We start from the raw sequence: 26834 nt of genomic DNA on the forward strand, positions 1-26834 counted from the left end.
GTATTCATGCTACAAAACCTTATTTAGAGGGACCTCTCCTGTCAGTACATCGAAATATTTGATCTCTCTGTTTTAAGTCCTGTGTAATTGTTGTAAAAAACATCAGTCATATGAAATAAGAAATAATATGAAGTTAACATTAATCTCAGCCTCAGGCAGGTGATTGCTTAAACAGAAGGTGCAGGAAAGAAATGACAGAAAAATTCCTCAATCTGAGGAATTCTCATTCCTCTGTCTGCCCAGGATCAGCCACCCTTTCCACAGAGGATGGAAAAGCTCCTCTCAGAAGTGCTGAGTACAACAGCTGGCAGAATTGGCTGTTAATATTAAGCTGTCAGAAGCTCCCAGGAAAAGAATTGAGAAGTTGCCTGTGGCAGTTACCATTCTTAAAGAAACCAAATAACCTTCCCAAAGCCCCAGACAAAGTTGATGTTCACTCAGGGTTAGACTCCATGATCTTCCTGATTGTAATTGCAGCTTGAGGCTTCATTAACACTCCATGCATTATCTCACTCAGCTGACTCCTCTCAAAACCTTGGTTCTAGTGTGCTTACCTTTGGAGAACCCACAGGTCCTGTCAGCTTTCAGAGGTGCCCTGGCAGACAGGGGTACTTTGCTGTTTCATACATCCCTCGTGGGTGGCAATCACTTCTTTTAGGAGATGCTGTTGTACCTACTTTCCCTCTTACACAGACATCTCCCCTCACTCTTATCTGGCCTTTATTGTCCCTTTTGCGTTCATTCAATGAATTCATCTCTGTTTCAGACATTTTTGCACCATCACACTTCTCATGTCTTTTCTGTACCTGAGTTGCATCTTTTCAGCAGTTTTGCTTTTCCTTGATATGATCTTCCCATATCACAGTATTTAAATCCCCAAAACTGCTCCTACTCCACCACAGTTAACTTTCTCCTGCATGTAGCCCTATATGATGTAAAGGGAATAAAATGTAAAATTAGATGCCTCATGTTTTTAATGAATATACCACTGCAGTTCTCTTAATACTACAGCTTCTGGTCCACGTGTAACTGACCTGTTCCCTACAGCTAAGCCTTCTGTACACTTGAATAGAACATTACCTTCTGGTTGGCATCCATTGCAAACATGCTACCGTACAGAAGAAGTTGCTGAAGACTGCTGGACTGGATGCCACAATAATGTGTGAAGTTTTAATTTTACTTTACTTGGAGTAAAGAGTTGCAGGAAATCTATTTGCAAGTGCAATATAAAGAAGTAAATAATGCTGATTACACTACCCCTGTGCCTCCATGCCTCCAAAACACAAGCAAAGTGCTGCTTTCCAGAATGAAAAGGTCATCATGACCTTTTCATCCCTCTGTGGCAGTGCTTCTATACAACTTGCAGCTTTCCTAATGATGTTGTAAAGGGGAATTTCTAATGCCTAAGTTGTATGTTTGAAAATAAGCACAGCTTGAGACCAAAGGTGAATGCAAATATATTATGTTCTTCCATGCTGTTCTATTCACAGTTTACACAGATTTCACAATGAGATGCAATTGCAAATGGTAATACTTCTGAAATGCACTGCACAGACATGCCACAGAGTAGCTATCTAGATAGGCAAATGGAAAAATACAAGTTAGGATCAGTGTTCTCCATTGGCAATGCACCAGATCATTAGTGTAGTCTGCCGTGAAAACTTCCACTTTCATTTGTCAATTCCTTCTCTGTGATTTTACTCTCCTCCTTCTCCTATCTTCTTTTCAGGACTCCCAGACCCTTCAAGCAGAAAATGTGGCTTCAGCACACAGAGAGGAAAGAATCTCAATCAGTGTCACTGTGACTTTGTTGGTTTTTATGCAGGAACAGGTGTCAGCAGCACAGCAGGAACACTGCAGAAAGACTGACTGCTTGTCCGTGCTGCACAGCTCAGTGCCATGTTCAGGTGGGAGCCTTGAGTCCCTCTGTCCCTCTCCAGATAGCTCCAGATAGGCTCGCTCTGATTTAGCTCCACTGCCTCCTGCAAGAAACCAGTCTTTTTGGGGTAGTCTTGCTGGCTACCATCACTACTTCTTACCTTTCAATTCCAAGCATTCATTCTCCCAGGTTCTACAAAACCAATGTGCTAAACCCAAGACCTGTCTCCCAAATGCTTGCTACTGCTGTACGTCTCACAGTTACTGATAAACCAGATAGTGTACGATTAACCACCAATATTAATGTTTGCATGTTGTTTTAACCCATGCCAAGGCCTCTCTCTTTCTCAGACTTCTGCAAGAAACAAATTATTTTTAACTACTCACTCTGCCTATCTTTTACTGAAAAGTAGTAGTAGCACACAGTACTTGACTGTCACAGGTAGAGTGATGGGGCTCTACAGAGATTCTGAAGGGACCAATGAGTGTACTTCCATTCAGTAAGTCTGAAGACTTCAATTCATTTACACAAGTATGAGGAAACCAGGAAATGTAACACTAGCATTGAGTATTTAATGCCATAGTAAGTCCCACAAATGTGATAGAATCATAATAAACCATGAAATAAAGGGGAAACTAGGAAATTCAAAATAGAACCAGCCAACATGCTCTGTCCATCTTCATGACTGTTCCTTTTCATATGGGCCACCAAATCCATCTTTGGGGGAATCTTCAATCAGACACCTAGATCATCAGCTACTGGGAATGAAGGATGTTTCAGCTGGACAGGATTCCTTGTTTTGGAATGCTTTTCCCGTTTATCATGGTAAGTGACTAACCACTAATGTTAGTGACTAGTCACTAATGTTTTCAATATGATTCCACACACCAGATGATGATACAATTAATTGTTTACATTCTTTCATCAGTATTGCAGCAGTTAGATTTCTAATTAATGAAATTATGATCAATGATTCAAGGAGAATCAAATGAAAACATCCTTATTTATCTTTCTCTGGTTTATTTCCAGGAAAACCTCTATTCTTCCTGCTTCCTTATTTTTGCTGAGATCTTCATCTACCTCCTCCTTTCAGAGATGAAGGGTACAATTATGAAAATAACAGAAGAATTTGCTATTTTACATTTTAGGACGAGATTTCATTCCATTACAGGAAGTACTTGTGAGGAATGTACCACCTACATTAGCTTGAGCTGGTCAGTAGAAGAGCTATGTTTTTAGTACAGTCAGTAAGGACTTTAATGTTTGGAGAATTCAAGATGAAACAAAGGCAAAATATTTGTTTGCTATTATTGGAAAAGATTTGAATACTCCTTCACAGACACAAGTGGAATCTTCATCAATGGAAGACACTCTCATCACCAAAAAACGTGATAGAAGTTAGTACCTAATAAGTGATCATGACATAAAATATGAGCTACTCTAAATTTATAGATTTCACTTAGGAAATGTTTTGTTCCAAAAAGTTTTCTTTAGCTCCGTGATTTTGTTTGTCAGAATTTCATTTTGAGTTTTTAATTATAGCAAACCTAAAGTATCAAACCTAACCTAGGATAAACTGCTGGGCTGCTCTCAGAGGACACTGGGAGGACAATGTATTGTAAATAGGGTTTCTTCTTCATGGAATTTTAAAAAAAAGTCAGGCCTGATTATTTAGGTGAAAGTAGAAATGAGTCAGTCAGCTTTGCATTCCTGATACAACAGAGCAGTTTTGTTGAGTCACAAGGTATACAATTATCACAGCCACAGTTACTCATTTGGTATTCTGACTTGTAACCTGCTTCCTACCACTGTGAGCAGTTCTCTAGGAGCTGGACAATTGCGCTGTGCAGTGTAACCACCTGAGCCAGCATACATGGAGAGAACAGGAGGAGGGAGCTGGCAGAATGTTGTGGTCATCTGTAAGGTTTGCTAGTTTCCAACTGCTATTAATTCCTTTAGGAAAACTGCAGTACTGAACAACTATAAAGAAACACAAATGCAAAGGACAACAGCAGAGTGCAATAAAGGCGTTACATGCACAGGGCACAAGGAGAAGCCAAGAGCCTGTCCTTGTTGGACTTATTCTTTAGAAAGGAACAGTAAAGTCTCCCGACCATGCTGTCTCTTAAAATTGCTGATAAAATGAAACAGTACTATTCTATAAAATCAAGTGTAGCTCAGAAATTCCAGAAAGACCCCAAAATGTCAGAGAAATGTTATTGTGAATTAGTGAAATTGCTGCTACTTGAGATCCTCAGCAATTATTTTGCAAGGAGAGTAGGAATAACATAGAAAACCCTACACTTTGATATTGAATTTGAATTGAGAAAATGTATGTATGCAATAAGCAGGAAATATTACAATTTTAAAACAATTTCAAAAATGAATTAATAACTATGCTGCTACTGTTTTTGTACAGTCAAAATGCTACTATTGTTAGTGTTCAAGAGAAAACACAAAAATGCTAAATCATTCTAAATGCTATTGCAAGCCAGGAAAAACAGCTTTGCTATGCATTGTATAGGAATACTTGCAATTACACAAGTAACTAAGGTTTTATTATTAACATCTATTCTCGTTTCTTTAGACTTGCTGCATTTGCTGTAAAATCCTCTGTCAATAATTCTGTGTTTTATGAACTAGAAGTTCAGAGCTTAGGAATTTACTGATGGCTCCAGCATAACCCCATTGTCACATCCACACCCAGCCCAAACCTTGGCAGTGGAGGAATGTCCCCTGGCATGACTTAGAGAAAGCAGAAGACACTGAAAGCAGGAATAGCACAGGACATCAGACATACAATAGCCCCAGGCAAACCTCTTTCTTCCAAATGTGGTCTGTAGAAGGAGACAAGTGAAGCCACAGTTCAGGTTTCACATCACCAATGTGGAGCCTCTAAGAGCCAAAGGTGACTTTCCAATGGATCAACAGATGCAGCACTGGATTTGGAGCTGTTCTGTGTGTGTTATGGTCAGAGCTGAAGCCTGAGGGATGAAGAACCCAGCTGTGCCACCCTACCTCGTTAAGGAGTATTTACTCACTTTGATTACTCTCATAAGGAAGTGGATTTTAGTAACTGCCTAGTTTGGCATGGAGCCTTCAGGAAGAGACACTCTATTCCAAAAGCCTCTGCCAGGGCACAACATCTCCTGGTGCCTTCTCACCATCCCTGGCCGACAGTCTCATAACCACAAGACAAGAAATATTCTTCCTTGGGACAATCTAAATGGTACACAAGTCAGAACAGCTGAATTAAGATTTGAAATGTGCTACTTCTATCTCAAGCCCAATGGAGAACTGTGTGTTTGAGAATTTGCCTATTTTTTTCATCTAATAAAGGCTATTTACTATACCAATGAATCTGAAACAGAATAAAAAATCTTTAGTGCTTAATAAATACCAATACCTAAATATTTTGCTAATTACTTTTCCCATTGAGCAGATTATAGTGGCTGTTGCTCAGCTTTTATCAATGAAATAAAGTATTTTACTGGTCTTGGAAAACTACTTGGATTTTTTTTTTCCTGAGCTCTCCTTTCTCTTTCCAAAGGCTAGCTACAAACTTCCTCTGTTTTGAAACTTTCCCCCTGCAGACTGGACCAGATGCAATTATTTCCTGAAATATTTAATCCAGTACTGTTAACTTTGTCCAGCTGAAGTAAATATAAGTGAGCAAAGACAAAATAGTAAAAATTTAACCCTGCTCCCTGCAGCCAAATGCCTACTGCTGTAGCAGCAGGAATGAGACAGACACAGAAGCCAGTGATGACACAGACACTCAGTGCACTGGACAACCAGCTCCTGAGCTGGAGATGACTGGTTTCCTATCAGACCTGGTGAGTACATGGTGGGGCACTGACATCTGAGATATTTTTGTATGCTATCAGTGCATGAAAGAAAACAAAATCACTATCTCTATCAAAACAACAAGGCTCCTATTTGCAAAAAGTACTTTGGAAGTGATTCTACACACTTTTTCAGGGTATTGCAGATATTTGCACTTCACTCTGTCTTCCATCTTCGTCAGAGCTTACCTGCAAAATCCTTGAACAAGTAAGATGTTTCTGGAGAATGAGACACACAGTTAAGGAGCAGCCTGATGCAGCTACAAGCTTAAGATTTTCTTCTACTTCTGCAGGTACAATACCAGGGACTCTTCCGAATGGTCGTTGTCCTGGGGATAGGTGGAACATTCCAAATTGGCTTTCAAATTTCTACAATCACCTACGTGAATCAGGTAGGTAAAAGCTCACATAGACTGGTAAATGGCATCACCAAGCCCACATCCCTTTCTTGGCATGCTCCTCTCTGATAGTTAGCAAGGATTTAATTACTATATTCTCCTCTTATGATTAATTCCCATTACTATGCTACTGTGTAAAGTAGAACGTGTCAAACTGTTGAAAACGGAAGAAAATAGAGAGATCTGCAACTTGTTGTTAATAGAACTGTTCCTCAAAAAAAGCACTGACAGGTGTGCTGCAAGTTTACAGGGAGACGGATGTCCCATGTGGCTACTCCAGTGATTCCATATGACACTCTCAGAGCTTACCCATCTTCACATAGGGAAGTCAAACAGAACAAGTCAAGTGAACTGTGCTCTAACTGCTTCTCTCCACTGACCACAGGTAAAACTTCCATTTGAGACACTGGAACTTAAGGGAAGACATTATCATTCAGTAGAAATCACCTTATGGCAGAAGTGTTACTTTCAGGCTTCAGAGCACAGAGTTCTAAGTCAGAAAGGATTTAGAAACTGCAGTGATCAGGTGCAGTTCCTCATTAAGGTCTGTGTCTTAGCACCTCAAATTTCAAGAACAACCAAGCAACCTAGAAACAGGGAATACTCTATTACTCCATGCCTATTGGCTAATGCAAACTTTAGAGTCTATATGAAATAGAAACTTTATCTAAAGCAACAAAGTTATGTTATAAAAGTAATAAAATACATGCCGTGGAGCCAAAGTTATTGTTAATGATCCTTTTTTCTCTGTCTCAGCATGTTAAAGCTTTCATTAATGAAACTTGGCTGGAGCGATATGGCTACCCCATCCATCAGGATAACCTCTTGTTCCTGTGGTCTCTCATCGTGTCTATCCTTGGTATAGGAGGTCTCTTGGGTGCTTCAGGAAGTAGATACCTGACTGTCAAGTATGGCAAGTATGTATGTTTAATGAGAATTTATCAACTGAATCTTAATTCAAGGAAATTACTGCTGAGGTTTTTAAAGTTTTTAAATGTGAGACTTATTTAAAGGTACAGTAACAGCTGTACACAGCCAGCTTGGCAGTGATGCCAAGTTGCTGCTTCTTGCCTGTATCCTGTGGCACTGACTAACCAATTATGTTTCCAGCCTGCCACATGAGATGCAGTTACTGAGGCAGGGTTCAAGCGGAAAGGTAGCTCCCAGCTGAAGGCAGAGGGCTTTCTTGGAGATGCTACTCACAGTACAGCAGCGTTGAGATGCTCCTAGGTGCTACATCAATGCCACATTGCTCCCCTTCTCTATTTCACTCTCCCTGGTTTGCTGGGAAGTGAACGTGTGACCCAGAAGGGACACAGTACAGGCTGCAGGTCCTGTCCCAGAAGTCACAGTGCCCACACATGCCTTCCAGGGAATTTGGAAGTAACCATTTTTCCAGTGCCTTTCTCTGCCAACCGTATAACAGACATCCTTGGCTATAGTGAATTCTCCCTGTTCAGATCCTGAGCTAGCTGGATGACAATATAATTCTGTGTAAGAGGGGCACAGTGTCCAAAGCCAATAGTGTAGAAGGATCTAAATTGTATGGGACCATATTTGCATAACTTGAGAAAGTTACCAAGATGATTTCACCCTGTGCTCCTGTGTTGCAGGAACTTAAATGCCATTTCTCTCCTGATCTACAAAAATGTTTTATTTGCTTGCATTTATAGAAAAAAATGTCTCCTGTGCAACAATCTATTAATGATAACTGCAGCATCTATCATGGGCTGCAGCAAAATGTCCAAGTCCTTCGAGATGATTCTCATTGGACGCTTCCTATGTGGTGTAAGTGTAGGTAAGTGATTTCTCCCACAGGTTAAATATTACATCCTTATTCAAGATAGATAACCTTTCACTAAGAGAAAAAAAAAATCTTAAAGTCCATGATCCTTTGTCTGAAGATATTTTACATCAACTAACTATAAGGAGTACAGTTATAAATAATTCTGCAGATACCAAATGAAATTCAGCTTTGCCAAGTGCATAAATATTCAGAGCTGTCATAAATGTTCTGATACAATTGAAAACTTTTCTAGTGGAGAAATAGATATAGTATTACTTTAATTTTGCCGGACAGTATTCAGAATTATATGGAATATAGTTTAAATCTAGTGCTCTCATTTGGCTTCAGAGAAACAGACCATTCAAAGTCATGGCCGTTTCATTTTGACTCTGAACATATTTCAGGAATGTTCTGCCAGGGTGTTCAACCTGCTTCAAAGCAGTAAGTCCTTGGGGTTAGTGAAAGGAGCTGGACACAATCCAGTAAAACAACTGTCTGCAGGCAGTTCATGTGCAGAGAAAATAACCTGTGTTAGTGTCAGTATATCTTGTTTCCTATACAAAATGTTGTTTTTCCATTTAGTTTTGGATATTCACAAGGATGCCTTCTTTTTTTTAAACTTACTTCATTAGAAATTAATGTCTATTTTTCAAATAACCAAGTTCTGTAAATTACTGACATACAGATGTACTGAAGAACAACATTATTTCAAGAACTGCTCACCCATGGTCACCCTGCTATGATCTAGAACCCATATCTTGTCTTATGTAAAGACCTAATTTTTGCTAAGGAGACTGCATATCTCCACCATTTTGCCAACACATAAAGACAGGAACAGAAAATGTTTTCAAACCAGATTAGAGGGACTGTGACTATCATATAAAGAAAATACTCTTGTTCCCAGACTGGATTTCAGAATTTCTGAGCCATTAAGTACTTCATTGATAGCTGTAAATACCAACTCTGCTTCAAACCATCAAAATTATTGCTGTACATTGAAAAGAAATACTTGCATCTTCTCTCAAGTCATGTACAAACCAACATTGAATCACCATACTTTAACTCACAGATCCATAGATCTACCGTAGCAGCTCTTCTATAACATCATTTCAAACATGGCTGAGATTATGTACATTAACTACAAGCAAATTAAACACTACTTCTTGCTGTTTAGTTACTCAGCTTTTGCATATTCTCCTTTAAAATGTACTAAGACTCAAAAGAGACACCATGATGAGGCAACACCCCACAGGAGTACAATTCTTAAGGTCAGGAAACTGCACTGTTCAAAAAGGACAGGAACCACTTCTGTAGAAAGAGTTAGAAAGCCTAATACTTAAAAATCTCATGCCCAGGGTGAGGTATGAGAAACAATTTGGTGCATGAGGCAGCTATATTCTGTGCTGCTTAGTTATTTACATTCAGTTTTATTTCCTATGGTTATGAATGTCTTCTTCTTCTCTCCCATAATTTCCTCTTCACCTCAAGGCTTTTCTACTCCTCTGCATCATCAGTATGTTGGGGAAATTTCCCCTAGGAAGCTACGTGGATTTGCAAACTCTACTGCCTCTTTCTTTTGGTCACTGGGAAAAGCCGTAGGGCAAATTGCAGGACAAAGGTATAGTACAACTGATTTGCAACCCAGTTCATATCTGGATCCCTCTATCTTTTGCTGCTTCTGCTTTTCCATCAATTTCTTTCTCTTCTCAAAAACCAATGTAATGAATTTTTATTCTACACACGTTTGTTTTATTCCTGCCAGGGAGCTGCTGGGCAGCCAGTCCCGGTGGCCCATGCTGATGGCCTCCTGTGGAATTCCTGCACTGGTCCAGCTGTTCACTCTGCCCTTCTTCCCTGAATCCCCACCATATCTCCTCATGCATAAAGGAGACCAGGAAGGCTGCAAGAAAGGTAACTGAATGCTCTGTGTTCCTGTTCCTTACTTGGCTTTCAGTTGGTTTCTGAGTTTTCTCTCCCAGTGCAGAAAAAAGTTTCTCTCTGCTCATTTCTGAGATGACTCTGAATACCCACTAAGTACATTTTTGTTGTAGTCCTCATATAGAATACAAAACTACTCCTGTATTACAAAATCTTTGATACTAAGCTATTATGCTGTGAGCAGTATAAATGATAAATGTTAAATGATAAATGACAAATGATAAATGACAAATGGCAGTTTGCACTGCAGGGCTCCACAAGGCACCACTCAACTCTATGTTGTTGGCTGTGTACCAAGCTTGTACCCTGAGAGAACGAGGAAGGGATTAATGTGGACCCATGAGCAGGGAGGAAGTCATTGTGCTCCTCACTATGCCCCTCTCTCTGAATAAGCCCCTCTATGAAAGAGGGGACAGGGCTCTGAAATACACCATAGGACATCTTGGCCTCACACTGCAGACACAGCCCACTCAAACTCCTCAGTCACTGAACAAAAGAGACAAATTAACATGGCAGGTCTCACTCTCCTTCTCCTCTACAGCCATAAGGCAGCTTTGGGGTGAAGGCCATCACCAAGCAGAGATTGATGACATCATGAAAGAGAAGGCAACAATGAAAAACATCAAGATCTTGAGTGTCCTGGAGCTAATGAAAGAACCAGCTATCCGCTGGCAGCTGTACATGATAATTATTCTGACCACCTCAGTTCAGCTGTGTGGCATCAATGCAGTTGAGTGCATTTTCCCCTTAAAGTCTCAAAACATTTACAGCAGCCTTAAAGAAGACATCATGGCTCTCAAGATCTCCCCTCATTTTTCCCAGGTTTCCCAGGCCACTATTTGCTATCTGCCAACCCTTCTACACAGCAGCAGCTTGGCCAGGCTCTCCATATGACATCTTCTTGCCCAGTTCTTGGTCATTGCTGGAGTTACCATCCTCTGAATTTAGGATTATCTATCAGCCATTTTTGGCAGCTGCTATGAGGTCCCAGAATCTGTTCCTACAACAAGCCCACTCTCTCTTGGCAAAATCTACAGCACTGTCTTATGTTACTGCTCCCATGTGTCAGCATTCTAAGGAGGACACTTGTGATGGGATGGCAATATGCTCACTTTACCTTTAGCCATTAAAGCATGCTCACGGTTCTGGCAGCTTCTGCAGTCCTCCCTGTCTTCTTCAGATCAGAATTTTTCTGAGATCATTTTGAAGCCACAGCTTTGCAATTTTCTGCATGATTCTTCCATGTCTAACTTCACGCTGCAGCAACATCTGTGAAGGAAACACACAGTTGAGTCTAACACAGTTCAAATTGAAATCTGTATCATCTTAGCAAATCACCAAATAGAGCAGAGATACTTTAAAAGAAAAGATGTCTGTTTTACTTCCTCATGATTCCATAACCCACGCTCTTCTTTCTTGAGAAGGAAGAATATATCCTACAACATTGTTCTTGGATGGGCTCCATAAGTGACAATATAACTGGCTGTTTATGAAAGCACCTAAATGAGGTCTGTACAAACCTAATTACAGCAGCTGGAGATTTGTTTATCACAGAACTTTATCTTTCATCAAATTAATTAATTTGATAATGTTTTACAATGTTTTTGTCTGCCAATAAAGTGAATACTACCAGAAACAGTGCACAACTCTTACTCAAAAGCTGAGCTGCATGATCCTTGGCTGCCAGCTACTATCCAGGTCAGTGTAACACACAGACATGGGTAAGAAATGATATTCTTTCTTCTCTTACTGTTCTGTGTTTGTTGTTTTTTTTTTCCTCTAGATTTATTTTTATACTTTTGAAGTCCTCCAGGCAGCTGGCTTTGAGGAAAGAATGGTCTACTATATGACCCTCTCTATCGGACTTGCAGAACTCTTAGCCACTGTAGTCTGTGTAAGTCAAATAATGTTACTATGGGAATGCATCACTGTTTGCTTTTCTGGCACTGACCGGCTGTGATTTCTGTCCCTCAGAGCTCCATCATTGAGCGACTGGGCAGGAAAACACTCATAAGAGGAGGCTACTTCATCATGGGTTCACTGCTAGCTGCAATCACAGTGACCCTCTCCCTACAGGTTAGGAAACTCTTCTCCTGGTAGTTCTCTTTCCATTATCTATTCTGTTCTATTTGTACCTCTGCTAGTGGGTGGAAACATGTTTCTGAGAAAGGAAAGTGAAGCTCAGAAGTTCTCAAATAAGCCTCTGCATATAGGATTAATCTTTCTCTCAGCAAATACTGTCTGCACTCCTGCCTCCCTTTAAGCAAGACTATAGCAAGGAATGCACAAAGCACGGAGAAGATAGCCTTGATTCCTGATATCATCAGGCTGCAAAGATTGAACACTGGTCAGCACAGATCAGAATGCAGTCATAGGAAAATTGTCCTTTCTAATTATGAATTTCTTAATAAGTAAGTAACAAAAAAACAGACGCTTTGAAGTTCAGCTTTGCTGCAGATTTCCCTGGGAATGCACATATTGGTTCATGGATTGCAGAGCATTTCAATTCTTTATTACCATGTCAGTGATGTAACTTCAGAAACAGTTCTCTTGGGTTACCAGTATTCATCTAAGAGCTGTTCAATAGATACTACTGCAAAATTAACATTGAAGCAAGGTGGCAGCAGACTTCCATTTCTGTTTCAATCATGAAGGGTCTCAGACACAGGAGAGATCTTCTCCTAAAGCATTGTGTCCTATATCTTCTTGACTAAGATCTAGGAAAGCTCCTTTTCAGTAGAAACTGTTCTAGCTATTACCCTGTCAAAAGCAAAGAAAGATAGAACTTGGCCTTCCCATATCTCTGAGGGTTAGGGGGAGCACTGTGGGATCAAGGAGAAAGGAGGACATGGTGGAAAAGTACTAGTCAGACATCCTTTAATTGAAGGCATCTCAGTTTGACAGCTGCTCTGCATCAGCAAACTTGATTCTGTGCACACCTAACGAAAATTTCAGGGCTCTGTCCATAGGAAGAAGGATTCACATTTCTCTTCCAGTTTTCACACACCATATGTTTTTTATTGAAGTGACAGTGTCGGAAAACTTTTCTAACCTACAGTTATTCACAGATTTCACTCATAAATTGTTTTTTTCTTTGTTTTGTCGTGTTTTCCCAGGATTGGTATTTCTGGATGCCATACTGCAGCCTCTGTCTGATTATCTTATTTGTAGTTGTCTTTGGGCTTGGGCCAGGTGAGTACTTCATTCAAAAGAAGTAAAAGGATCAAGTCATGTTACCTTACAAATATGGCTGGGGAAATATTGCATTATATAGTATATAGATTTCACAAAGGTGAGTTCATTTAACCTAACCTGGTAGTCACATAAGCATTGTGGGTCCAGTCGGTGGCCAGAAACTGCAATGCCACCAGGTCTGAGTTTTTATAACGAGAGACTGATGAAAGGAGAGAGCAAGAAGTATTCACCAAAAAATCACAGAGAAACAGAATGAAAGCAGATTTTTTAGAAATAATTAAAAAAAAAAGTGAGAAAAAGAAAAGCAAGGATACTTTTAAATTCATTGTCGTATACTCTCATATCCCACATAAACAGCAGCATAGAAGACCACCTTTGGATTAACTCTTTTCCTAGCTTATACTACTAACTCCTTGTGAACTTATAAAGCTTATTTATTTTTAAAATATTTGCCTTCTCACACGATAGGTGAAATTATTTTCCTAACTCAAAGCCAGTCAAAGTTCTGTGACATCAAGACCATAACTGAAATGCCCAGGAAGTGAATCTGGAAAGACTGCTCATCACTGATCTAACAATATCATATTGGGAATTCTTGCTTGTAGTAATAATTGGTATTTCACTCCTATGCAGCTTTTTTCATGAGACGATGTCAGATTTTTTGAAATGCCAACCACTCAATTCTTAAATCTCTCCAATAAAATTTGTTTGAAGAAATTAATATTTAAATAAAGTGATGTCTAACAGTTTATAAGATGCCACAAACACTTTCTTTTCTAAAAGAAAAGAGTCTCTTGAATGCCAGCCAACAACAGTAGCATCTTTTTGAAGATCCAATCTTCAAATCAAACACACTGAGAAGTAATTCTTACTCCTCTTCCTTTTTAGGTGGTGCCACAGTTTCCATGAGGGTTGAAATTTTCAAGCTGTCCTGTAGATCACCTGCCTTTGTGATCAGTTCAGTTTTCAACTGGCTGGGTGTCTTTGTGATTGGAACAACCTTCCCATTCATTGTGGTGAGTGACTTACTCCAGGGCACTCCCCAGGCGTGCCATGCTCCAGAGCTGGCCATGGGAGTTGGAAGAAGAGCAGCAGGAGACGTCCCAAGAATGTGACAAACAAAAAGATATGCTCATCTTGCTCTCTTTCTCACTCTGCTCTTCCCTGCAGGAAGGACTCAAGCACTTCTGTTTCCTCATCTTTATTGGGGTACTTTTCTCTTCAGCAACATTTTTCCACCTGTTCCTTCCAGAAACAAAAGGGAAGTCAATTGTGGAAATAACAGAAGAGTTTGATAAGCTAAACTTCAGAAAGAAGCGTGTTCCAGCAACTCCAAACCATGTCATGGAGGAGGGTTACACCTTCTGCACCAGGCTGTGACTGGCTGGTATGGAGGTAGCAAGCATTCTTAAAAGGAAGAAAGAAAAACATTTGTTGTTTTCTGGTTGGCATGTTGGTCAAATGGGCTATCGGCTTTCATTATCCATCACCTACGAGGCTTTTCTTTTGCCAAAACAGCACGGTTCTAAAGCACTCCACTCTGAGCAACTTAGAAAAGAGATGATGGCTTACATTAGTGGAATAGACTTGTCTAACTCATGCACATCTTGGCTCAACTTGCTGATGTGTAAATCTCTTCTATAATAGAGCAATTAATACACACTGAAACTGCATGTAGAATTTCTAAACATTCTGCTGACCACACAGAAAAGGAAGACTTGTGGTCCCTTCTCTCTCTATGATTCATGAGTTTGTATTTACAACCCTGAAATAGCAATAGTAAAGTTCTTGGCTTGCTATCTCTGGCTAGATTTCAATTCACAACAGATTAAAGAAAAAGAAATAACAGAATAGGACAGAAAGTCTTTGTTTCTTTAGACTGAACAACCACATCTTTCCAGATTCCTGTACTTAATGCCACAATTTCCTTCTGTTATCAGACTTTCATTTCAGTTTGTCAAAATTCAGAGCTTTTGGATTTTAAACTTTCGATATCAGCAGCTCTCCTTGCTGAGAATTGCATTGAATTATTTTATTTAAAATAAAAAAGAAAGAAAATCAATCATTTGATTCTAAGATCAGATTTATTTATGAAATGAATAAAGAATGAGTAAAAAATTCCTATATAGCTTTACTTGTTTCAGTGGCAATACAGCTAATGAAGTCACAGATGGAAACACGTAGCCAGAAAACAGAAGCATAGGGAGTCCTTTCAGATACTCAGTGCTATCACCCCATCAGCATCATCACCTTAAGCCTGTTGCTACCCCTCCAGGATCAGAGTGCCCACAATTACCTTGAGGGCAGTGAAACACATAACAATATGCAGTGGAGTGCAATATACAAAGTAAAATCTAAACACTAGATGTATATAGTAAAATAAATGTTCCTTTTTATCTCTGATACTGCTTTGACTGGTGTATCTACTTCAATTCCAATGTGGCTATTCAAAATATGAATTCTGTTGTTCATCTTAACTGCTGCTTACTTTTATTGGAAACATTACACATAATAAAAATGGCAAATGAACTTATAATAATACTCCTGGCCTCCACAAGTGTTTCTTTCCAAACAATAAGACGTTCCTCAGGAACAGCTGACTAGAAAAAAACTACTGGTGTGCAGATCCTTCCATGACTGGGATTTTTTGTTGCTTCTTTTGTATTGAAGAACACTTAGAACCTCTCACTAAAAGATAATCTGTGAAACATGGAGAGTCTCTAGAGTCAGAAAAGCTCAAAAATTTTGCAGTGTTCTGTATATGTGTATATATAAACCCAGGCTGGATGGGGCTGTGAGCGGCCTGGTCTACTGGGAGGTGTTCCTGCCTATAGCAATGGGGTTGGAACTAGATGATCTTAAGGGTCCTTTCCAACCAAACTATTCTAAGATTCTGTGATTCTATGTATAACAACATAAATAGAAACTAATAGTCATTTGGAGACAAATCTTTCCTTGTAGAAATCTCAACTTTTGGTAAAACAGAATTATCTTTTCCTAACCCGTCAGTCTGAGCACATACTTCAATGCAACAATGCCCCAAATCTTTGGAAACATAAGCAGAATGTCACCGTGTAGCACTGCTGGATTGACTTTGCAGTGAGCCATTCCTCTGATCTGTTATTCATTAGATGTTATTAGGAAAGTCTTCTCCATATGATCCTTAACAGGAAGTGAGCGGATGCCCTATGGAACATTAATGTGACAACGAAGTGGAACAGCTATTTGGAGCACAGGTCAACCTTTGCCTGTGCTCAGTGGAGCGAGCTGCATTCTGGCAACAGCCTGGTCAAGGGATGAAAAAGCAAAAATGTATAGTTCAAATATAAAGCTGGAGCATCTGCAATAATTCATAGCATATATGGTGGGTAGTTGGGTAGGTATACTGGCACTTCTGCTCACCTGTTTAAGCCTTAGCAATCCAATGTTTCCTCAATGCTTTGGGGTCAGAATGAATAAAAGTTGCCAAAAGCCTCCTAAACATAACTTATCTGAAACAGAATGTCTGCAGGATATTGATGATACTTCAAAGTACTGTGGAAGTCCAGCCCAGAGAGCCAGGGGTGCCAAAGAGGTGAACCACTCAGAAGCATCAGGAGCAGCACATGTATGCATTCAGAGACATGAGCTGATATGTAAGGATTGTCTCAAATACTGACTCTGAGGCAGATACAAAAACTTTCAAACTAGATCAGAGAAGTGCTGTTACACAGACACTAAAAACAGACCGGGGCTAGTTAGACTTTATTTGAGAAGGGTTGGGACAGCTTGGTATATGTATGTCTTGCATGACTGTAACACTGCATTTTCCTCAGTGCCATCTAAGCAAGGCAGATACTAGCAGTTAGCATAGCATTTCTTTCCTTTGGCAGATGCATGGTATGTCATTCCAACTTTGCATGACTTTCTAGAAAAATAAATTAATTCCTAGCATCAAAGGGATGGTCTCACCTGTGTTCTAACAACAGCTTCACCGCTGGAGACCTAATCAGAAAACAAAACAAAACACCATGTATTCTCAACTTATATCAAAAGACAATTTCATTATGAGAACAACATAAAGTTGAGGAAAATGGCCAGGTGGCACTACATCTCAGATGTCAGCTGGAGAATTTGTGAATATTCTTTGCAGGTGACATATTTTCTAGTGTGACTATTTGCATACGATAATTTCTTTCTGATTTCTTCATCTTCGTTAACCGAGGTATAAAATGTAAATGATATCTAAGCCATTTACCAGCTTAACACGTATAAAACCATTTTAGCCATGAAATAAACGAAATTAAAGACTGAAAACATTCTGTCTGCTGTAAGAGACAACACTCCAGCTCTGAAGGTTACTGGCCTGATGTTGAATCTTCTTTTCCCAGCAAAGAAAAATCCAGTACTCCTAACTATTCAGCTGCTTGAGCCCAGTGTGCTATTGTAGAATGGTTAGGCTCTTTCCAAAAGTTCTGTAGATCACTATCTAAGCCCTATTTAAAATTCCCAACAGATAACACTGCCTCTAAGTTTCTTAGTTTCTACTGAGAATTAACCAAGTTATGGCTATTGCAGTTCTTTTTAAAATCGATGTCTCTGTTACCTATTGCCCAGGGACAAAAGAGAGTTCATAATGCATACAGGTTCCTGGCGAGTGAGACCGTCTTGGTTACTTGAGCTAGACATAACCATTGGTTGAAATATTTAATCCAACAATTCTAAACTTTGTACAACAGTTGAAATAAGTGTAATTAACTCAAAAAACTTCTAACTAAACTTTAACTTCAGTAACATGGGACTAGTTCACTGACGCTGCTATTGTGCAATGTGAGCTTTCGGTCCCTTTGGCAGGGACCAGTCAGTAAGCAACAGGAATCAGCTCTTTCATCGGAGATGGCCACCTTTTTCTCTGACCTGGTGAGTAAGTGTCACTTTTTCTCATGTCCCTGACATTTAAAGGGCAAGGTTAATGTGATCCAGATTTCTTAAAGATTATAAGCTCTTTTAGGACAGCGACCATCCTTCTCTTCTGCATTTAAACACCGCCAAGAGGAATGGGGCTTAGGGCATGGAAAGGTCTTTTTCATGCAAGAAGACAAAATAAAAACTAACAAAAGTTCTTGCAGTTCCACTGTCTGACAATGCTGTTGTACTTTTGTCTTCTGAATTAGTGAAAACTAGCAGGCACTCTGATTACTTTCATGACTAATTCTAAAGTAATGAATGGATTAACTGTGCTGCAAAAGGCTACGATATACATGACAAGCTGCAAACGAAATGAGCTTCTTCATTTCATCCATCCATTTGATATCATCCATCAGGAGTTACCATAGTCTTAAGAGGGGAAGAAATTCTAACAAGTATTTCTTATTCTATTTCTCAACTTCCAGTAAGTACTAAAATTCTTGATTTCTAAATCTATCATGCACCCATTAAAAAAAAAAAAAGGAAGAGTGAAAAGGTGAGTTAACTTGTTTGAATGCTTTTGTTGATAAGCAAATCCACTGAATCTGAGACAGAACTTTGAAGGAAATTCAGAATCTCCTGATCCATTATTTCTTTGTTCTTGTCATGAGATAACCTGGAAAATTCAGTTGTGGGGAAATAAAGATGGAAAGATGGACCTAAGAACTAGAATAAGGAGAGATCTAAACATCATCCAAGCCACCATTATACACATTGACTTTACTTTGCTCCTGTCTGATTGTATTTTATTCCAGCTTTTCTTCATCCAGGCACTGATTTCCAAGAAACTGTGAGCTTACGAAGCTCATGATAGGAAAAGGGGGAATGGCTTTAATATAAAAAATGTTTTACTCAGAGTGTCGAGGCAGAGCTGTGGGTGCCCCACAGCCATGGTAGGGAGATGGGGCTGGGTGATCTTTAAAGTCCCCTCCATCCTAAGCCATTCTGTGATTCTATGATTACTATTTGACTTGAAAAGAACACAGAGCACAGTGTCTTCTATACAGATCAGTAGTATCACATACCCAGATGTGTATGGGTACTTTTGTGTTAGGGAGAGTTTTGTGTTAGTGCAATTACAAAGGCTATTCCAAATTACCACCTTCTCTTTTTAGCCCATGCCTTTCTGAAAAAGGCAAATGTTAGATGTGTCTTTCCTTTATTAAGCTTAAGGATAACAACAAAGTCAGAAATGAAAACAGTACATTAACATGAAGCTGATGGAGTACTTTATTTTCACTTTGCAGGTTCAATTCCGGGGGCTATTTCAAATGGTCCTAGTGCTGGGAATTGGTGGTAGTTTCCCATATGGATTCCATATTTCTGTCATCAACTCCCCCTCTGTGGTAAGTAGCAATCTCCCTGGCCAGTTTTAAAATTTGGGGGTCTTGCTTTCCAATTCATCGATCTATCTGGTGTGCCATGCATGTGATCTCCTCTCCTGTATGCTACTTACAGGCAAAACGTGGCCAAATACACAGATGTCAAAGTCACAGTATTACACTTTCAGCACCATTACTGTCTTCCATGTGTATGAAAGATGCTTCTCATAGCTAGAGCCCATAAATGAGAGAGAACCTTGCATTAGCCTGTCTGAATTTGATTTGTAATTTTACTTCTCCTTCATCAGCCCTTTTTCTCCTGATTTAATTGTAAAGGATTAGCCACCAATGCCTTCCTACAATTCCTAAATTTCATCAGATACAACTTTCTGAAATGGAGAAGAATGGCAACAGCACATTTTCTGTTTTTCAAGCTGACGCTAATTTGAAGATTTTGAAATTGATCTCAACTAACCTGTTTTACTCTGAAAATTAATCTCAAAAGAAGTCTGGTATTAAGTTAATCTCAAAAGAAATCTAGTCTGGGCTAGAACTGAAGTACAGCAGCCAAATAAGATGAAGGAATCTGACACCCATTATCCAATCAAAAATCATTTTCCTTTTCAGCACATCAGGAAGTTTATTAATGAAACCTGGATAGAACGACATGGCTCTCCCCTCCATCCAGAGACAATCATGCTGTTGTGGTCCTTCATTGTGTCTGTCTTTGGGATTGGAGGCTTCCTGGGGAGCCTCTGCTGCGGCTACCTGACCACCAGATACAGAAAGTAAGTGCTTCTAGAGCTAAGTACAGCAAGTACAGGGAAATATCAAGGTGAATGAATAACCCTTCTCTTCTTGGTCGAAGCAGCCTGATTGCACATCCAACACTTTCTAGCTGAAAGATCTACCAAGCTTTACAAACACCCAAAAAGCAGCTGTAAAAGAAGTCTTTTGCTGTAACATGCTTCATGCAGCCTCTCTAAACACCTGGAAAACAGCATGCAGAAGACATTCCTACATGACAGAGAGCCAGATTTCTATTTATGTACAGTTGTTTTGGAGTGATGACATTGTATTAAATATTCATATCTAAACTAATGAACCTGTGAACAGAACTGGAAAAATTAATTTCCCTGAAACTACACTGTAAAAGATACAGGCAGCACCAAAACAAATTCTCCGAGAGAAATCTCCATTGTTGGCAACACATTTTACTAGAAATCATTCCAAAATTATTTCTCTCTCTGGAAGAAGATTCCTCACCAGTCTGGTCTTTTCCCACTGTCTGTGTATAACACCGCTAATTTCATTTGCAGAGAAATTGGCAAACTTATCTGCTTGGTGTGATCCATTTAAAGATCTGCTCCACAATCCACTGGTCCAGAGGCCCCTCGTCTGGGTCTTAACAAACCAGCTTAGCCTGCCTGCCATTGTGTTCTTTCCTTCTTCTTGTGGGAACTTCTTGTGGGACACTGCCTAATCCCACACCCAAAGGGTCTCCCATGACTGGAAACAAAAATGAGTTCTCCCATGGATTATTTTGTGTGTGATAACTTGTATCACAATCTTTTAAACAGAGCATCTCTGGGCATTCTTAATGTGCTAGAGGACTCTTGTCTAGCAAGCAGCACAGCAAAAATGAATGCAAACAACTTTGACTTGATCCTAAGACATCGTGATCGGGAGCGTATCAGCTCACAGTTCACACAGAGTGCTTTTTGAAGCATGAAGCACACCTCTGAAAAATGTTTTTTGCCATCTCCCAATACCTCAGATCACATCCATCTGTCCGAAAGTGCCTTTAATATCATCCATACTAAAACGAGAATCACAGACAGGTTACTTCTAGGAAAAAAAGTAACATTTTATGAGGAGTTCCTGAGATAAACATTAATGAATTCAAACATAAAGGACTGTGAAATATTAAAGCACCACTTTCACTATCCAATTTCAAAATATCAATAATATTAAAAATATCAAAATTCTTTCAGACATTTCTTTAAACAGCAGGAATGGTTCTGCCATGCTTTCTGTCAGAGAAAAAACAGTCAAAAGAGATTCTCATTTCACACTAAATTCTCATGGTTTGCTATTGTTCTTTGTTTCAGAAAAAAGTGCCAGATTGTCACCAACCTGATCATGCTGGTAGCTGCACTTTTAATGGCCTTCAGTAAAACAGCCAAATCCTTCGAGCTGATCCTGGCTGGACGCTTCCTTTATGGCATTGGTGCAGGTATGTGCCCATGACATTGTGCAGAGCAAGCACTCTGCTGTCCCAGGATTTTCTCCTCAGGTATTGCCACTCTTGAGTAATGATTTTAAAGAATCAAGCAAATGGATTAGACCCTTAATGAAAATGAAAGCCATCATCCCTTTGCAAGAATTAAATCCAAATATCAGAGTGAATGGAAACAGTGGAAGACAGGATGGGACCAGAAATTTCAGCTTTTCTCAGTATTTTAACAGTCACTTATCCTCTTTTATCTTAAAGGGTTTTCTCTCAATATACACCCTCAGTATGTAGGAGAGATTTCACCCAAGAAGCTGCGTGGATTTACAAACTCCACAGTTGCTGTTTTTCTGACACTGGGGAAACTCACAGGACAGGTTGTTGGACTACGGTAAATTCTTCTGTTTTTCTATTGTGCTACACTAGAAGCAATAGAAATCTTTCTATATACTCACCTTCTCATCTACTTAATGACTGAGAAACCCTTTAATCTTTTCCAAAACAGGGCTTATCTTATGCCGGAAGAAAACTTTTGATCAAATTTGAGGCAAACATAGTTTTCAATATAGGAGAAAGAAAAGCAAATTACTCATGATCTGATTTCTTCTTCATGACGCTCCCTTTCTACTCCAGGACTTGCCCTCAGAAATTTACTACAATTACATGAAAGTCTTAGCAAGACATTTTGGTCCTGCAGTCAAACAATGGTAAAAACAGTCTCATCAGCTCTTCAGACATCACATAGAATCCAAACCATCTTTAGAAAGTATTTCAAGATGCCAAAGAAATTTCTAAAAATTGTCCGAAATAAAAATAGCCAGATTTGTGAAATTTGCCAAATCATCAATAGAGGTGTTTGCTCCACAGCACCCTTGAATGGAATTTGAGCAATCCTCACCACTCAGAAGTTCCTGAACATTCATGATTTTATTTCACATGCACTTTCCAGGGAGATTTTAGGAAGTGAAGCTTTGTGGCCATGGTTGTTAGCATTTGGTGGACTGTCAGCACTGCTTCAGCTGGTTACTCTTCCATTTTTCCCTGATTCACCATCCTACCTCCTGATCCAGAAGGGTAATGAGGAAGCCTTCAGGAAAGGTAGAGTGCCTAACTTGCCACCTAATTCACGTGATATGGTAGAATGCCAGCTTTGGTAGAAGATACGAAAGCAGGACAGAGCTGTTCAGCACAGTGGTGTGTATCGTGGAGCAATAGCAGAGGTAGTTCTGACTAAAGCAGTTCAGTTTCTAAAGCAAAACATCTGCATTAACTGGAGCGTTCACTCAGACTAATTTAGTCGGTTCAGAAAAGAAAGATAGATGCATAACAGCATCTTTAAAATGTCCAGTTTGGGCAGTAACTATTTCTTTAAAGGAAATGGTTTGGGCAGCCCATTTCTTATTAAATAAAGAGTACATAAATGTTTACTTTATTTACAATTAAGTCAACTCAGCTTTAGAAAGTACCCCATACTGACAACAGAGGGATAACATTTTTTTATCTGCCTGTTGACTCAGGATCAACTAGATGACAGAAGCAGACAACAAACCAGACACTAAGCACCTACATCAATGGATAAGAATAAGGATTTAACGTAATCATTTATGATGGAGATATTCTGGTAGAATAATGCACTTCCCTCTCTCTCCCCAACAGCCATTAGGAAGCTCTGGGGGGAAGGAGACCATCAAGCAGAAATTGATGACATTATGAAGGAGAAGGTTGCAATGACGAGCACCAAAACCTTGCGTGTTCTTGAATTAATAAAAGAGCCATCTATGCGCTGGCAGCTTTACGTTCTGATGACTCTCATGACCACCTTGCAGCTCTGTGGAGTCAATGCAGTTGAGTGCTCTCTTTATCCACTGAACAATAAACAACATTAGGCAGCATTACAAAACCCTCCAAGTTACTATTTCTTATACCAGCTTAGACTAAGAAACTGACAGAATGATTTCCATTGGAAGAGGCCTCTGAAGGTCATCTGGCCCATATCCCACTGCTCACAGTAGGGCAAACCTTCAAAGTTACATCAAGCTGTTCAGGGTTCGGGCCAGGCATTTGGAGGCCTAGAGATTCCATGACTTCTCTGGGTCTCTGTAGCAGTGCTTAGCTATTCTCTCTGTGAAGAACATTTGTATTATATGCAGTTAGAATCGTCCCTTGCTGTCACTTGTATCCACTGCCTCTCATTCTTTCACTGTATATCTCTTAGAAGAATCTGGCTCCATCTTCCCTACACTAACCTGCAATTAGATCCCACCATCTCTTCTCCAGGGTGAAGAAACCTCGGCCTCTCCTGAAATGTCATGCACCTTATCCCTTATGCCCTTCGCCGGTACTCAGATCTGATCTAGTTTTTCAGTGACTTTCTTGCAGCGAGGGCCCAAAACTTGACAAGTCCTCCTGACTTTGGTGCCATGCAGGGAGGAATGACCAAGTCCCTCAAGCTGTTGGCTATGCTTTTACTAGACCTATGCAGTTATCCTTCATTCCCGAAAGCACACAATCCACTTCCATACTAATATTCCAGCTTCACTAAGAGAGATGAAAAGTGATGTGCATCACAATTGCTAAACTTTTCTTCACAGGTGCATTTCCTCTCTGCGTTTTTCAGATATACTTCTATTGTTTTGAAGTATTCCATACAGCCAAGTTTGAAGAATATCTTATCCCATACGTGTCCCTGGGAGTTGGGCTATGTGAATGCCTATCTTCTATATTGTGTGTAAGTCTTTGGAGACTGGAGTTTGAAGGAAAAATGTAATGTGGTCAACTGTGCTTTTCGTTTCTTATAAGTGGGCTCAGGGAAGATTTGCATAACCTAAGACACATCTTCCTGTTTCTATAAAACCACATGAAGGATGAAAGGCAGCTCTTATCCATTATATCTTTAGCATCATTTTTATTCTGTAAAAATATTCTCTCATTCTGTTACAATGAGTAACCACTAAATGAGAAGGCATGAGCAGAACACAAGAGTCAGGGGCACAGCTCCAAAGGAACAGCAGTCTGGATTAGCTGCTTCTGATGGCTGGGATTAGATGAGTGTACGTATGCATACACAATTTGATATACAAACATGCAAGAAAGAAAACTATCTAATAACAGTCTAGAAGAGACTAATAAATAACAGCTTTGAAGCTGATAAATTCATCTGGAGTTAAGAGTCTCTCAGATTTCTGACTTTACTCAGATAGGACTCATGAGAAAGACACGTGTAGAGAGCAGGAGTTTTTTCATTTGAGAACTGAGATTTATGACACATTTTCTGCCTTTCAGAGCACCCTTATAGAGCGATTCGGGAGGAAGGTGCTGCTCTGGAGAGGATATATACTAATGTGTTCTGTGCTAGCACTCCTTACCACCACCCTGTCACTGCAGGTAAAGATCTAGTAGCCTTCTGGCTACTTGCCCAGCATCAACCCATGTTTCTGGTCCTGCCTGAATATGAATAAGTACAAAAACTGGAGTTAGTGGAAGAAAAAGAGCTCTGTCAGTCTTTCACATATCTAACAGTTTGATATCACTGGTTTCTCACTTTCAGCACCAGTTCTTCTGGCTGCACTACTTCAGTGTTGTCTTGATCTTCCTATTCGTTATCTTCTATGGAATTGGACCGTGTGAGTAAGAGAGAAAATTCTGCATCATATTGGTTAGCAACATAATTGGCAGGGGAAGAACAGACCAATTCCATGATAAAATTCTGGAAAGTAGAAGGAAAGGGCAAAGTGGGAGAAAGAAAAAGGATACAAACACTTCACATTTTTTTGCTAATTCCAGTACCGTAATGATTTAAAATAGACTATTACTTTCTCTGGAGGGTTTAAGAACAAAACTTCAGAACTCCTTTAAAAATACTTAGCCAAAAATAGGATTCTAGGTATTGCCAGGTGAATGGTAGTGATCAACCCTTCATTAACTCAGTGAGTTAAGCTTTATAGCTGCTAACATACTTCAGGCAGAAATGACTACAGGAGACATAAGAGCCATTAACAATGGCTACCAATGCAATACAGAACTGCACTGGCACCAGGAAAAGGATTCCAGCATGTACGAGAGAAACCTGAAGTCCTAAATTAGCACCTGTAGAACCTTTCTGGAATCGAGGTCTTCCAGCTCCATGGCAGAAGTGATCTGCCAGCAGGCCAACTACTCTGCCTGACGTTTCTTAGCATTGCCACTGCAAGGATCTTCAGCAGGAGCAAGGTGCACTGAGGAATGAATGAAACAAGTATACTCTGCTTCTGTTCTGCTTTTCTTTTACAGCTGGAGCCTCTATAACTATCATGGTTGAAATCTTCAGCCAATCATTCCGACCATCAGCCTTTCTGATTGTCGGCTGCATCAACTGGATGGGACTGTTTGTACTCGGGATGATTTTTCCATTGATTGTTGTAAGTCATTAAGCAGATTCTTCCCTCAAGACTCATCTACTTCTGAAAGCTGATAGGGAGCTAAATTATAGCAATAAATTGCAATGATATGCAAAGCTTAGAGCTCTGTCTGAACACCAAGCCTGCTCAGGAATATCCCAGGCCTCTCAGAGAAGCAGCAGATCAAACATGGCCAGCGTTGTGATACTCATTCTGGTTCACGTATTGAACAAACCTTTGAATTTCCATTAGTAAGACACAGATCCGCAACCAAGGGCAAAGAAGTAGAAATGAGATTCTTATTTTCCTTACAGTGTTTCTCATTTCTGCTTGCAGGATAACCTCGGTCCCTTCTGCTTCCTCATCTTTTTGGGAATCCTTGCTTTATCAGCAACTTTCGTCTACCTGTACCTCCCTGAGACCAAGGGAAAGTCAATCATGGAGATAATGGCAGAGTTCAACAAGCTGAATTTCGAAAAAAAGGAAATGTCATTTACAGAAAATAACCTCCCTAAGGATCAGTTGTTCTGCACCAAACTCTGAATGTTCAAAGGAGAAATCTGCATCCTTTAGAAAAGACAGAAAACAGTGCTGCAATGGAAATAAAAAGGAATCATTAAAAATAGAACACAAGCTCTTCCATGTGTTTTTTTTTCCTTTTTTTTTCTTTTTCTTTTTCTTTTTTTAATACATATATGAAATTCATTATGCTAGAGTTTTATTTCTTGCTGATGTCTAAACATTCTAACAGGAAATGTTGTCACTTAGTTTTAAGATCTACAGGATACAAAATTTTTTTCTTAAGAAAACCCAAAAAACTAAGTCACCTTTTTTCCTAATGTATTTAAAGTTCTAAAACATTTTGCTAGACGTCTACAGGGACCGTTCCTGCTCCAGGACCATACATACACCCTG

The 26834-nt window shown here is 39.6% G+C and overlaps 2 protein-coding genes across 2 annotated transcripts; both read left to right on the plus strand.

The window, feature by feature from the left end:
- The first annotated feature begins 1252 nt into the window (after positions 1 to 1252).
- On the plus strand, positions 1253 to 15582 carry LOC104913561 (solute carrier family 2, facilitated glucose transporter member 11-like). The gene is made up of 12 exons (XM_010720325.3): positions 1253 to 5715; positions 6018 to 6116; positions 6879 to 7039; positions 7796 to 7920; positions 9397 to 9526; positions 9671 to 9819; positions 10388 to 10575; positions 11630 to 11740; positions 11821 to 11922; positions 12963 to 13038; positions 13930 to 14057; positions 14212 to 15582. Exons 1-12 carry the CDS (start codon positions 5692 to 5694, stop codon positions 14419 to 14421), a joined length of 1503 nt encoding a protein of 500 aa, XP_010718627.1. The 5' UTR covers positions 1253 to 5691; the 3' UTR covers positions 14422 to 15582.
- A 2268-nt stretch (positions 15583 to 17850) lies between these two features.
- Positions 17851 to 26462, plus strand: LOC100551121 (solute carrier family 2, facilitated glucose transporter member 11-like). The gene is made up of 12 exons (XM_010720326.2): positions 17851 to 17940; positions 19236 to 19334; positions 19938 to 20098; positions 21422 to 21546; positions 21805 to 21934; positions 22493 to 22641; positions 23200 to 23387; positions 24161 to 24271; positions 24826 to 24927; positions 25091 to 25166; positions 25813 to 25940; positions 26256 to 26462. The coding sequence occupies exons 1-12, from the start codon at positions 17917 to 17919 to the stop codon at positions 26460 to 26462; spliced, it is 1500 nt and encodes a 499-aa protein (XP_010718628.1). The 5' UTR covers positions 17851 to 17916.
- The last annotated feature ends 372 nt before the right edge of the window (positions 26463 to 26834 follow it).

Source organism: Meleagris gallopavo, chromosome 17, assembly GCF_000146605.3.
Source record: "Meleagris gallopavo isolate NT-WF06-2002-E0010 breed Aviagen turkey brand Nicholas breeding stock chromosome 17, Turkey_5.1, whole genome shotgun sequence".
Classification (NCBI taxonomy): domain Eukaryota; kingdom Metazoa; phylum Chordata; class Aves; order Galliformes; family Phasianidae; genus Meleagris; species Meleagris gallopavo.